At 42.2% G+C, this 14339-nt stretch overlaps 1 protein-coding gene across 3 annotated transcripts in view; it reads right to left on the bottom strand.

Annotated features, from left to right (window-relative positions):
• Positions 1–14339, bottom strand: part of cyth1b (cytohesin 1b) — an 85872-nt gene that overhangs the window by 23907 nt on the left and 47626 nt on the right. For all 3 annotated transcript variants that reach the window (XM_042342304.1, XM_042342303.1, XM_007888648.2), the window contains exon 2: positions 8298–8380. In XM_042342304.1, the coding sequence (XP_042198238.1) occupies positions 8298–8380 (83 nt within the window). The remainder of the gene's footprint in view (positions 1–8297; positions 8381–14339) is intronic.

The raw sequence follows: 14339 nt of genomic DNA on the forward strand, positions 1-14339 counted from the left end.
CCAACTTGAAAATTAAGAAAACCTTTAACAACTCAAAGTAGCCAGTGTATTAAGCTTCACTTACTAGGTGGGTACACACCTCATGCGGATGTACCCACCCAATAATAATCCTTGCATTTGATATAGTGCCTTATCGTGTAGTTGAGACGTCTCAAAGTGTTTCACAGGATTTACTGTAAAGTGGATTGACTGTAACTTTTGAAACACAGTGCACAGCAACATCCCACAAATACCCATGGAATGAGTGACCAATTTTATTTGGGATATTATTGATCAGGACATTGGGAGAAATTCCCTTCTCTTTTCGAATAGTGCCATGGGATCTTTAACATCCACCTGAACAGACAGGACCTCGGTTTAACATCTCATCCAAAGAATGGCACCTCCAACAATGCATTGAAGTGTCAGCTTAGACAATGTTAACCCGGTGTGAGGCTCGAACCCACAATCGTCTGATTCAGATACATCTCCCTCCTCAGCACCTCGTCTCTTGTGACTTACAGTGTGACAAGACATTTCAAAGGCTCCTAACATTAAGTACACTAACTGTTCCATGAAAAATTAACAGAACATTATTCTACATTTACTAACTGTCTTCGAAGGATTGTTAAGCCTCGGCCAGGAGCTGCTAACAGATTACAATATATACTCTGTTAAAAAAAACTTACATTAATTCACCCAGAATCTGGGTGAATATATGGGTCGGACTAACTCACTAATTCCCTCTTCTGTGCCCCTCTATTCCTTTGTCTATTATGTACGCATTAAGTTTCCTCTTAAATACTTTGATGCTTTTTGCTTCAACTTATTCCTTCTCCCAAGCTATTCTGAACTTCTCAGTCAGGCGGATTCGTCAGTCCAACACAGATATTCTTGCGAGCCTCAATGCTGTTTCATCATCATGAAATTACTCTAATTAGTAAAGAGAGCAAACCCAGGCCCAGCGCACACCACACAGCTGACCAACATGCAAGGTTCTTTCTGCGTCAGTTTGTAAAGTGCTTTCAATCCGTTTGGATTTCAGTTCAGTGCAGTTGCTGCCGGGTTAAGCCAAGAGGGAATTGGATTTCTATTTGACTAAAGAAGTGACCTGAAGATCACGAGAGATGGGTGTGCGGATCCCAGTTCTCTTTTTCCGGTCCTGAGCCCTTCTATTTTTTCTCGGGATGAATCCAATGAAAACAATCCGTGTGCCCAAATGCAAACGTCAGGTGTCTAGTTGATTAACTTGAAGGTACATGACGGATCTGAAATTGACAAGTCACTCTGGTGGAATACGGACAATGTCCAGTTAAATCAACCAACTCACCAAATGTTATGCTTGGTGCTTCGTTCAATGTTTTTTTTCCCCCACCTGTTTATATAGTCTACTGTCTGAACAAGAGCAGGAGTCAGTTGAAATGGGTATTAATATAGATCAAACTATTAAGTACATTAATTGCTTTTTAAAGACCTCTAACATGTTGATGATATCTCTCAGACCTCAGAGGTCCAAACAATCAGCTTTAAAACTAGTGCCTTAAAATTTAGGATTGCACAGAACTTTGGAGAAATTCTTAAATTGAAGTCCTAATAATAGTAACAATAATAATACTTGCATTTGATATAGCGCCGTATTTGAAAGCTGGTTTACCGCAGTTTCCTAATGCAAACAGCACCAGCTGTTTCACTCTTTTTCTCAACAATTCTTTTTGACCTAATTCTACACCAGCCACAATTTTCTGCCCTAGAAACTGCCAACTGTGCGATCTGAACAGATCAAGCCTTCACTTCCCTCAGGCTTTTCAAGTCTGGTTAAAAAAGGCCACACTAAATCCTGCTCAAGGCAAGTTAGGTCCTCAGTCAATGTGACTGTCCTAGTTACCCTGATAGTTACTTTATAGTGACAAGATTCAATTGCACTCCACCATGGCATTTTGTACTGCAGTCTCACAGGCAGGTTTTACACCTCTGTAAATATCCTGACATGTAATAGTAATTACAGTATTAGGAGTTGTCACTTTGGTATTAAAACATCCAATTAGTTTCAAACGTTCTCACTTTGTTCTCTAAGCCACACAAAAAAATCTTGGGAGCTTTAAAATAAAAAGATTTTAGCTTTTCTTTTAATAATTTGGCCGCTCAATCCACGACTGGCTGTGGAGCCTCTGTTCCTTGGCTGTTCGTTCTCCAGGCATCTTTCCCCTTTCATAGATGGAAATCTAAATTGATTAGGGGTGGCTTATTTAGTCGGATGCTCACCCAGTTTGCTCGGTGCACATGCTCGTGTTATTTCAAATTCAATAAACCACTGATTACCCACGGAAAAAGCTCAACGGGCCACCAGAAAGAAAATTAATGCAGTCCCCAGGTAGCTTATCCTGAGTTACAGTAGCCAGGAGCACTGAAACAGCAGCTGTTGTCAATGCCAAGATTCCTCTCTGTAACTATACAAGCTGCAAAATTACTACAATTAATCGTGCCAACTGACTGGGATAGAAAAAAAGGGAGAGAGATGCTCCCCATTGCCAATACCAGCGTAGGGGGTGGTGGTGGTGGAAGGGGTGGGGGGGGGGGTTACTCACTGTATTGAGAAAGCCACGAAAATCATCACACAATGCCTTTTCTTTGAAAAAAAACACTCTCACCCGACTGCATGCAAACAAAATGGTTTTCCTTGGAAAAGCTGACCTGCAGGAGTTACAAGGTGCCATCAAAATTAGTTGCCAGTTTCGCTGTTTCAAATTCAATGAATCACATAAACCCCTTTGGGGATTTATTCACTGTGCATTTTCCAGCACACCAGCTACGTTGCTGAAATAACACTATAATGAAAGGCGATGAAAGGTTTGCTATGTGCCTGTCTCGTCCACAAAATATACAATCAATTTACTTTACAGTATAGTCTGTGAAGCTCTTTGAGAGGTCTCAATGACGTGATGAGGCGCTATGTCAAATGCAAAGATTATTACTACTGTTAAATTCAGTTCTTTCTTCTGTCACTCTTTACTTGATCTCCAGGTTCTGTGCACCGTCTATGAACGATGGGGCTGAGGGGCAGGTTTCTGTCGATGAGACAAATGAGGCATCGCCTAACTTTGGGTCTGATCATTGCAATCGCTCCAATCACTGAGTCTCTACTCACTACAAAATTGCGATGGTCATCTCCAGCACCTGAGCTCACAGTCTGGGCTGACACTGTATTTCCACAAGCAGCATTCCTCTGACAAGACTTTAAACCAAGGTCCTGTTTGCCAGTTCACTTAGGCATTAAAGTATCCCAACGCATTATTCAAAAGGAGAAGGGAGTTTCTCCTGACGCCCTGGCCAACAATCCTCCGGATAGAATTGTGTGATAGCTGTCGGTGGAACATCCCTGTGTGCAAGCTGACTGCTACGTTTGCCGACAAATGCGCAGTAGCAACACTTGATAGCAATTACTTATGAGCTGTTTGAGACGTTTAGAGGTTGCCTAAGCGCTACATCTCAAATGTAAGGATTGTTAGTATTACTGTGCGTTTGAATTGCAGCCAGCAATTGATCTTGGAACAGGTGGAGCATTTACACAAGAGCAGTCAGCCAGCACATACATTACAGAGCTGGTTGCCACAGTTCCTACTGACTACAATGGGCAGGAATGCATAAGCACTGTTCTTTCCAGGAGGGTGATTTTTTTTTACCCTGACCTGCCAGGCACACCAACGATCACACGTTCTCTGATTTCATTCACACTTTGCTTTTTAGAAGCGCACCAGTGCATTAAACAAAGAAAAACAATCAAATAATAATAATCCTTGCATTTGATACAGCGCCTTATCGTGCCGTGTCAAAGAGCTTCACAGAAATATATTGCAAAGTGAATTGACTGTATGTTTGTGGGCGACAGGAGGCAGCCGATAGCGCACAGCAGTGTCCCACATTTGTGGATTGTGGGACAAATTTCTTTTTTCTTTGAAGGGATTATTACCCCCAGAAAGCGATCCACCAATTGACTAACAACCAGGTTCCTACTTACAGACAGGTAAATTGAGGCGTGTGGAGTAAGGAAACTTGCCTAAGGTTTCGCCCCACCTGGCAATAAATCCAGCAATGAAGGCAGATCTACTTGCACTACACCAGCGGATAATGACTCAATTCTTCCTACTAAAACTTAGTTCTGAGCCTTTAAACATAATTCTGGAAGGTTTGCAGCAAATTAACTCATTTTAAATGTATTTCATGTTTGCTGCAGTTGCATTGCTATATTTAAAATGTAATTGATATCATATACATGCAAATATATTCAGTCTACAACGAGTTAGGAATTGTGCAATCAACTATTATTTGGCAGCCTTCACTGTGGTAGGAATGTAGATGCCAGTCTTTCCTTTGCATTGCTATAAGGCTTCCAATTTAAATCCTCATTAAAACGTTGTTGCTTATTAACACAATGTAATGAACTTCATTATTCCTAGCAATTAAAATACAACTACAAACAAAGAATTTGAGGGATTTTGCACCATAGTTCTGTCCGATAGATTATTTCTGCATCACTATTAAAACCAACTACCCTAAAAAAAATTGGATATGACAGACTGTTTTAATGCACACTAAAAGCTCTCATTTCTAGAACAAGTTTAATAACCAAAAGTAGTACATATGGTACAAGTGCTATTCAGTGACTGTTAAATCTGTGCGTTACACCAAGAAAACATGTTTAATGCATCACAAGCTAATTAAAGAACAACTTGCACTTATCTTTAATGTAGGATAATGTCTCTTTGCTGAAATAGGAGATAGAAAACTGATTAAAACTTTAAATCACCTAAAACATCATACCCTGCATATTAATTAGTAGTTGGCAGTTTAAAATCTAGTTCTTGGAGTTGTTCGGAGTTGCTGGCTAACATACATCTCATAGATTATTCACCACAATCATTTAAAAAATATTCCCACTATTAATATCATTGTCATGTTGTAGGGTGGAGCATTTTATTCTTATTATGGTCTATAATCCCTGACTGTCCAGTGCCTTGGGATGTCCCCCCGACGTGAAAGTCGCTATACAAATGTAAGTTGTTGTTGTTATAAGTTCCTGCATTTTACCGGATATACTATAAAGTGGGATGATTGTGTACTGTGTAAGTGAATGTGGCAGCCAATTATGTGCGCAGGAACGACCCACAAACTGCCTTGAAGTGAATGACCTATTTTATTCCCCTTAAAAAAAAATGTTTTAAGGTTTTCCCCTGTTATTCTTTTAAGGTATCGGCAGGGAATTGCCAATAGTAAAAATAAAATTGGCATTTCCCCTCCAGAGTTTTGCTATGGCTGACTGAGCTGAAAGGAATGTTCCTTTAGATTCCCACAGTGGTTAGTTGAGACGAGACAAAAGGAGGTGAAATGACAAGATCAACAATGTACATTGTACATCCAACAGAGACAACTCTCACACTTTGTTTTGAAGCAACAGACGAAATGGTACGTCAGTACTTCATTGTGAATGAAGCCGAGTTGTCCCAGTATTGAAATAACTTTCCCTCTTTGAGACTATGGGCACCACAAATCAGTTTGCGTGCGTTCCATCCGGATGACTACTTTGTTTCGGCCTCTGTTTCCTCACCACATTCAATCTGTTTTTAAGGGCTACGGTTCGCATGTGGGAACCGACCATGCTTTGGACAATAATAATAAGAGTTTACTAACACCGTGATACAATTATAATAATATTTATTATAACTGTGTACTATGTTACCAGATATAATGGAAAGTTATTAGATTTATGTTACTTCTGAATAAGTTCTTTTACGAAGGGCTATTAATACTGTTGGGAGAAACTGTGTTCAAGGATTGCCATAATTTCGAGGACATAGTTTTCCGAGGCTCTGGAAGCTGGAGAGAGAAAAGGTGACCAAATGTGCAGTCAAAAGGATAACAGCTAACAGGAGACTTTAAATGTGGTTAGAGGGAGGGAGAGAGGGAGGGGATGATCGATTTCCCACAGCACCCATCCACCCACAGTGCAGAGCACTCGCTTTGCAAGTGAGAGACCTGAGTTCAATTCCAGGCAGAGGGCGAAACCTTGGGCAAGTTTCCTTACTCCACACAGAGCCTAATAATAATCCCTCCAAAAAAACAAAACAATAATAAATTGGTCATTTTCAATCCATATGACTGTTTGTGGGACATTGCTGTGCGCAATTGGCTGCCGCGTTCGCCCACAAATATACAGTCAATTCACTTTACAGTGTGTTCTGTGAAGCGCTTTGGGACGTCCTCCCGACGTGAAAAGCGCTATATCAAATGCAAGGATTATTATTATTATTATCCTTCCTACACCATCAAGCTGCTTCTTATCCGAGTTCAGAATAGGGAAAGTTTTCTTTTGCAAATGGATCATTGACGGACTATTTTAATGAATAAAATGCTGTGGAATAACGGAATGGCATGATTTCACCCGCTCCCATTACAGTAATTGCAGATTACTTACCCTTAATTATTGTGCCCGCAGAAGTGAGCACAATTTGCGACCTTAACAACCGGTATCCTAACAATGCAGTAACGAGGACTATTAAATGGAGAAAACGAAAAACACACACCCCATGCCTAAAAGTGACTGTCTGCAAATTTGCATTTCAAGAGAGAGAGAGAGAGAGAGAGACAATTGGCATTTAAGCTTCGGTTGTCCTTGGATATGAAATGAAAGAGATACATGTAGCTCGCTATGGAACACTTTATTGCCTGATAAAAGGACGGCAGGGCAACAACCACTGTGCTTGAATGATATTCCCATACATGCATCTCCCAGCACGGGGTTAATCATCTTCTAACCCGCTCACTTCAATGGGAATTTCCCAGACAAGAGTGACAGCAAGAATTTCCATGGGAGGGGTGGGGGGGGGGGGGAAGTCAGCTCAGTGAGTTTTTGCTGCGGAAACACAGAGAGGCTTCCAAGCCAAGCCTCCTTCACAGGTACCCCACACTCTTACAACCCTACTGCAAAGTTCAGGGCTTCCAAATGACATCGTCAGCTTGATACACATCCTGTTCAGAGATCTCAACAGGTTAATGTATCCCACTGGTGAAAAAACACGCAGAAACAGTGGCTGCAGTGATGGACGACTGGAATCACAAGAGGGCAATTTAGAGAAACAGACGCGATACGCTGATGATTTTGGTTTCTATGGGCTCAGCATTTGGAAATCTAGGTCCTGACGTAAATGCACAGATGTCATCCGTGCGTCCACCCAAATGACAGTGAGATTTGTCAGTCTTTCCTGAGCTTCTCTGGGAGGGAACGGAAACTGGGTGGAACCTGAAGAAGCAGGAAACTCTTGAGGGAAGTCCTTTTTTTGGTTCAAGTTTCATGTAGCGTTTGCCAGGATTATTTTCTGCCGCCCAATGTTGAGAGAATCGAGAGAAGGGCGCAGATAAATGGATACTTCACACTATTGTTGGTGCAAAACCAAACTCCCCCCAAAATGATAATAAATATAATAATAATAATTTGGTCATTAATGCCGTGTTTCGCCCATAAAAAAATACGGTTAATTCGCTTTACAGTATCTTCTGTCAAGACTTTGAAACGTCTCAACGACATAATGGGGCGCTATATCAAAAGCAAGGATTGTTACTGTTATTATAAAACCTACTGCCTTATGATTTTTATTGTAATATTCAATTTGATAAAATAGAGGCTTCTGCAGCACAGTGAATAGGTGGTCTGGAATATTGGTTCTTGTTGAAGGAGGTTTTCCCTAAGGATTGCTGAACAGCTGAATGGGCTCCTGGCTTTCCAGCACGTTTCCTAGAAACCATCTGTGTTACTATTTTGATTCGTTTGCATTAAAGTATCGTGATGGGAAAATCCTTCCTTTAAAAAAAAACTCCAATAAACGTTACGCTTTGGACACACAACACGTGGAACAATTTGCACTTGTGGAATGCCTTCACCCACAAAATACACAGTCAGTCCACTCTAAAATATATTCTGTGAAGCGCTTTGAGACGTCTCAACGATGTGATAAGGCCCTTTATCAAATGCAAGAATTATTATTGCTATAATAAGACTGTTGAGAGATTGGACAAAACGTTCAAACTACAGTGATTGGGGGTAGGTGGGGGACTGGGGGTGGGGGGGGTGGAAGAAATACTGAATTGTCGGAGGTTCCGTCCTTCAGATGAGATGTTAAATAGAGGTCCCGTCTGTCTGTTCAAGTGGAAGTTGCGGATCCTGTGGCACTGAACTGTCTTTTATTTCGAGAAAACATTGGGTATTTAAAAATGGCTACCGCTTGAAGTGAAAGCAAGAGGCTGAGAGAAAACTGCTGTCTTTTTACCTGAATGTCAGCCAGGAGCTCTTCCTTGCGTCGGCGAATGTTTGCGAGCTCTTCCTGCTCTTCTGGAGTCAGGTCGGTGGACACTAGAAGCAAAGACATGAATGAGCACAGTGATTTCCTGAGATCAGGGCTTTGCAGCGCGGTGGATGGTAAAGAACGACCCTTCACCATCACCTGACACCAGTTTATACCAGTCAGAAACGTAGGTCACAAGTCCTGCGCTCTTCCCTGTCACACACACTCTCTCTCTCTCTTTCTCTCTCGCTCCCCCTCCCTTCACCCCCAACCACCCACCTCTCCACTAATGGAATTTCATTATTCAACTCTGTCTGAAGCAGATCATTGTCTGCAAGCAGATGAGAAAGCACGATAAAGTCAGAAGTTTCCAACTGAATTGGCCACTGTACACACGCTCACGCAGAGATTAGGCACAGCCAGCACACACTTCAGCCCCGCTGCGTTAGATATCTTTGCATGAACGCACTCCGCCATCCATCTACCGGCTTCCGACGACGAGTGGTCAAACCGATCCGAGACAATACTCCACATTTCTAATTAAAGGTTGGCAGCGTCGGTCTTACTGGTATATAGAGGGTAGGGTTTGCCAACTGGAAATTGCAAGTTAAAGCGACAAATCCGGGTTGCAAACATCACATTTCAGACTCAAAACGTACTCACAGAGCAAGTACTCAGAGAACCAGACACAGACCGAGAAAAGATTCTTCTTCTCTGGGACACTATGCTGCATGAGGGGCGCTATATAAATGCAAGTTATTGTTCTCTGTCCAGTTACCACATTGGAAATAGTCTTTCTAGCTGACCTGATTTCTCTCCAAAGCTTGTTGATTCAAAACTCTGCCTGTTGTTGTTTTTCTCTCTTGGATCTGTTCTGCTTAAAAATCTTCCATCGAAATGTCGCATCTCTGGCTAAACGTTCTTGACCTCTGTCTTTGTCGCTCTTTGTCCCAATTTACTCTGCCTCTTAATCGTTCTCAAAATATTCTCTCAACCACACCCCAGCACATCACAAGACTTCAAGCAGTCAGAAACCGCGATTTGAAACACAGGAGTGAGAGGTTACGGCTGTTGCAAATGTCAATGGCTTCAGCAGCACATTTCTGTGTGTCGTGGGACCTCTTACTGGTTTAGAATCTCTATAATCTAGAATTTAAGTGGCCGTTTTAGCACAAATTTCACTGTGTTACACATCAGAAAAGGGCAGTCGGGTACATTACTGCTCGGGTACACTAGGCAGCTGTCACGTTGACAAGTTTGGTCACCAATAGGCGGAGGTGTGGGACGGGTTACCTGTCACTATGGTGTGGTGCGGTGCAGCAGAGGACTTGTATAGTTTGGAAAGTAATAAAGAGTGACAAAGTGAGTTAAGATAATCGTAGGCAGATTACGATCAAATCACCCACCCCCACCGCCTATGTCAACCATGACTTCCCTAAAGTCATGGGGGCCTTAAGCCCAGAAAGTTGGGGAGCCCCCATTATAGATGAATGTATATAAATTTCTCACGTAATCATTACCGCATGACGAAGAAAAATACTTAAAACACGCTCGTCATTTCCGTGAATGCTTTTTACTTTCCATGTCTCAGGCAGGAACTTGATAAGAGGAACTGTAAACCACTCTTACGTCGAGTGGGTGAAAATAGATTTGTTCATCTGATGCTCAGCCCCTCTTAGGGAGGGCGGGGGACTGGATCTAGTAACTCTAAAATGACTGCATTTCTAAACCCGATTTGCATTACCATCAGTCCTTGCGTAAACAAAGGCGTTTTGTTTAGCAAAATTACTTTGGTATTTAACGTTCTGTCACTCAGACTCCCCCACTTCTATTTAATGAATTTCATCAGTTTGCAGCAAGGATCGATTCTCCTACATATTGGACCGACATCTCAAAGCACTTTACAGAATACACTGTAAAGTGAATTGATTGTATATTTTGCAGGCAGAACCAGGCAGCCAATCGCACACAGCAGCGTCCCACAAACAGTCGTGGACTGAAGTGACCAAACTATTATTATTTTTTTAAACGATGTTTGTTGTTGAAGTGATTATTACCCTCGGAAAGCGACCTGCCAATTGACTATCCACCAGGTTCCTGCTTACCGCTAGGTAAACAGAGGCTTGTGGAGTAAGGAAACTCCAGCTAAGGTTTTGCCCCCCGGGTCCTTTGCTGGTGACGCAATTTCTCTAACCAATACCCTTACAGAACCTGAATCTTCACAACACCACAAGAGGGGTTTGGATGGAGAAGGTTTCTCATTTGATCTCATTCCTCCAGAAGACTCCAGCCTATGCAGTTTCTTAATCGCACCTTCAATTTCTCAACTTCCCCTCTGCTTTGTTGACGTCTACAGTTACACCGGGTGAACCGTCGTACATTCAGTGCTTACAGGAAGGGCCTGAACGAAAATTACAGCAATCGCAAGGAAGCAGTTAATGATTAAATCCATCGAACTGCGTTGAAATGTGCAACACCAGCTATACTGCTTAAGGCTCTGGATATATTTAGAAGGAAACGTTAGGAGAATGTCTGCAAAGTCTTTGCCATGGCAACATTTGAGAAGAAATTCAACAGGGGAAAAACAGGGGCTTATTACATCTAACATATAGGGAAACGTACACATTCTATATTGAAGCCCTATATATTTAAGTCATGTGATAGCATTAGTCATTCTAATATCAGCAAAATGTGGAAATATTTAGCTACTACTCTACGAGGCATATTTAAGCCATTATAATAATAATAATATAAGGGACTTGTATATCCGAATTTCTAAATGCAGCTTAAATCCCAAAGATTGCTCCTTCTGATCATGGCTGCCCCATTCGATGCCCATTCTGGTACACAAATACAATGTGCCCGGGTATCCCTTCGCGAATAAGCAAAGTGTTTCTTTTAAGAACATTAGGTTAGACCCAGCCTTGCAAAAACGTTAACACCCAGGCCTCGCAAAAACCACTTCACGTGGGTTCACATCGACGCTGCAATAACGGCCGTAAACAAATGTGCTGCGACTGTACATTCCGAGCATTATTCCCTTTGTGGCCCACTGACCAACAAATGACAAAAATGCTGACCTCCTCACACAGCTCCAACCAGCCTAGAATGGGCCTCTAAGTCTTCGCAGTGGCTGCAAGGAGGGGTAAAGCAGATTCATTCCTAAGCAATTAACGGGCGACCTCCGCCCCCGGACGGACAGAACAGTAAACTTCTGTTGGATAAAAGCAGATTTTTTTTTCCCCAGCCGGGGCATCGCAGAGAGAGGTCGCAGGCCTTTGTGCTCGTGGCTGGATGCCGTCTCCAGGTTTGCCCACAACACGGAGACCAGAGGCAGCCCGGGAACCTCTGAATCGACGGCAATTTATCTGGGCGTGTGTCCCATTGGTAGCCTCTGACTTTCGAGAGATCCGCTTTTAAAAAAGAGCTTGTCTGACTGGAAATGGCCACGCAATCTTGTTGCTGGGAGCGTGGCAAGGTTCTGCATTAGACTATCACATATCAAACATTCAGGCATCGCGTGCAAATGTTGTACATAGCGTGCAAATAGCAACAACATAAATAGCAACAACTTTTAAAGTCACCACCAGTAGCTTAGACACATCAGGACTCCCACAACCATCTGCGATGGCAAATGTGTCTTAATGGGGCAGGTGGGATATAAATAGGTTTGTTGGTACAGATGAGAACCTTGGTCAAAAAAGGTCTGGCTGCATTTCCCCAACGGCTTAAGCCCACTGATATTTCTGCAGGAATAATTAAGCAGAGAGTTCTCCGAACTGTGCAAACACGAATCACACCAGTGACCGTTCGCCACAGCAAATAATTCTGACTCTCCAGCAGAAAGCCCAATGAACTGAGAAACAAAAGTTATTTCAAGAGACTCGGGGAATTCTGTAGCTTGACGGTGAGAAATTAAATCATTCACCTCCCTCGGGGGGTGGGGAGTGTGGGCGGAACTCGATTGCTAATTGTCAGGTCACAATGATGCCACGTACGGGTGGCGCTGACCAGAAGGATGACGACATTTGGGGTGAAAAATGTTTAGAAAAGTAATGTGCTGCGTAATAGAATTACAAAACCTCTACAAGATCCCTTTTGGCTGTGAAATTATGGATACGGGCATTTTTAGGCAATTTTCAGCTGCTGTTTGCGATTGTCTCTGTGAAGGGAACAAGGAGAAAATAATAATTGCCTCAGGGGAGTGTGACAAGTTTGCTTCAAATGAAAACCTTTATCTATGATTTAATAACTCATGCACTTATCAGACAATGCCATCAAAGCTCCACAAATTTCCTAACCAGCAACTAGATTTACAGAGCAAGGAGGTTATCAATGATTAACTCTACACACTATTCCTATTTGGTGCTATTTTGAAAAAAAACCTGGGAAAGATTAGATTCTTAATTCAGGTCAACGGTGAAAGCAGATTCACTGACAAGTAGCTGACAAGTCAAAAAGCGACTGGTTCATTTGAGTACAGCGTGGGTTTGGCGCTGTTTCTGCACCAGCAAATAAGAGACACACCTGCCCTGCATCTCGTGCGGCTTGCAAGGACGAGCCTTCATTTAATTTAATTTAATTTATTTAATTTATTTAAGACCTGACATTAATTGGCTGCTGTGTTTCGTCCACAAAATACACAGTCGATCCGCTTCACAGTATATTGCGTGAAGCTCTTTGAGACATCTCAACGATGTGATAAAGCGCGATATCAAATGCAAGGATTATAATTATTATTGTTATTATTAACTGTAACCCACCGCATGATCAATATCATTTCCTTCCTCATCAAACAGCATTTCACAAAACGTACACCAGGACTGGAATCTCACCTTGATCTTTACCCTCCAGTTTCTCATTTACTTATGTTGTCCACATCGCCAAGGTCCAATGCTTTTTCTGGACAATCGTATCAAAAGCTTAGCAACCAGCAAATTAGAAACTGAAATGGGAATTAACCAAAAATGTTTCTAAAAAATCCCAGGGAATTTAATTCTCTCCTCCCACCGCTACCCACCCACTCAACCATCTTCCCCAACAAGGGTATAAACATTGACAAACAACAATCACGGACCTTGGGTTCTTCTGTGAAAGATTTTGGGTTCCAAAAGAAAACTTTCCTTAACAGCTAAAGGTACCTTGTGGTCACATTTTCTTCAAGGAGGAGGGAAGGATCCTCAGCCTGGCTTGAGTTTCTTATAAGGCAGTTTATAATATAATTATAATAATAATCCTTGCATTTGATATAGCGCCTTATCATGTCGTTGAGATGTCTCAAAACGCTTCACAGAATATACTATTTTCAGTCCCGCAAACTGTTGTGGATTGGGTGACCAAATTATAATTATACATATATAGTATCTATATATATATATATATTTTATGTGCAGTTATATCACATCTCTGCTGCCTTGTAAATAGTGGTGATGCTGCTGTAGACTGTACTACCAGAGGTACAACCCACAATCGACTGTTCTCTCCCATTTTAATAACCTATAAACCACAAGTCGCGTCAGGCGTGACAACGCAATAACGTGCAGGACAAGAGGTCAGCGTTGATTGCAGGATCCTTTTTGAAAAGCGATCAATAATGGTGCGATACACAAATCTGACTGGAGACGCCTCACTCCTCGCCTCCACGTACATTTTTTTGGGGGGGCTGCTGCCATATTCCCTGTTCTGCAACATGGCCTTATTTGATTTGTTTTTGTTTTAAAAAAAATCAATCTTAAGAAAGCGGAGCATGGAAGAAGCCTCATTTCTGTCCAGCCACACCGAGCGTGCTTTTGTGCGATAAGGTAACCACGGCCGGTTGTAAGTACTTGTCTTACATTTGTAACGCTTAACCAGTCACAAGCTTAAGAGGGATAACGTGGAGCGTTCCCCCTCAACATGGCTCACAGCTCTTGCGAGCAACTGTGCACATAGAGGTTGCCTCTGCCTGGAATTACACAGTCGAGGCTGACAGGTCCAAGGTTCTGAACACCCAGTCCCAACTGTTTGAGGAGCCAGATGGTCTCGTCC

The sequence above is a fragment of the Callorhinchus milii genome, unplaced genomic scaffold (genome assembly GCF_018977255.1).
Source record: "Callorhinchus milii isolate IMCB2004 unplaced genomic scaffold, IMCB_Cmil_1.0 Scaffold20, whole genome shotgun sequence".
Classification (NCBI taxonomy): domain Eukaryota; kingdom Metazoa; phylum Chordata; class Chondrichthyes; order Chimaeriformes; family Callorhinchidae; genus Callorhinchus; species Callorhinchus milii.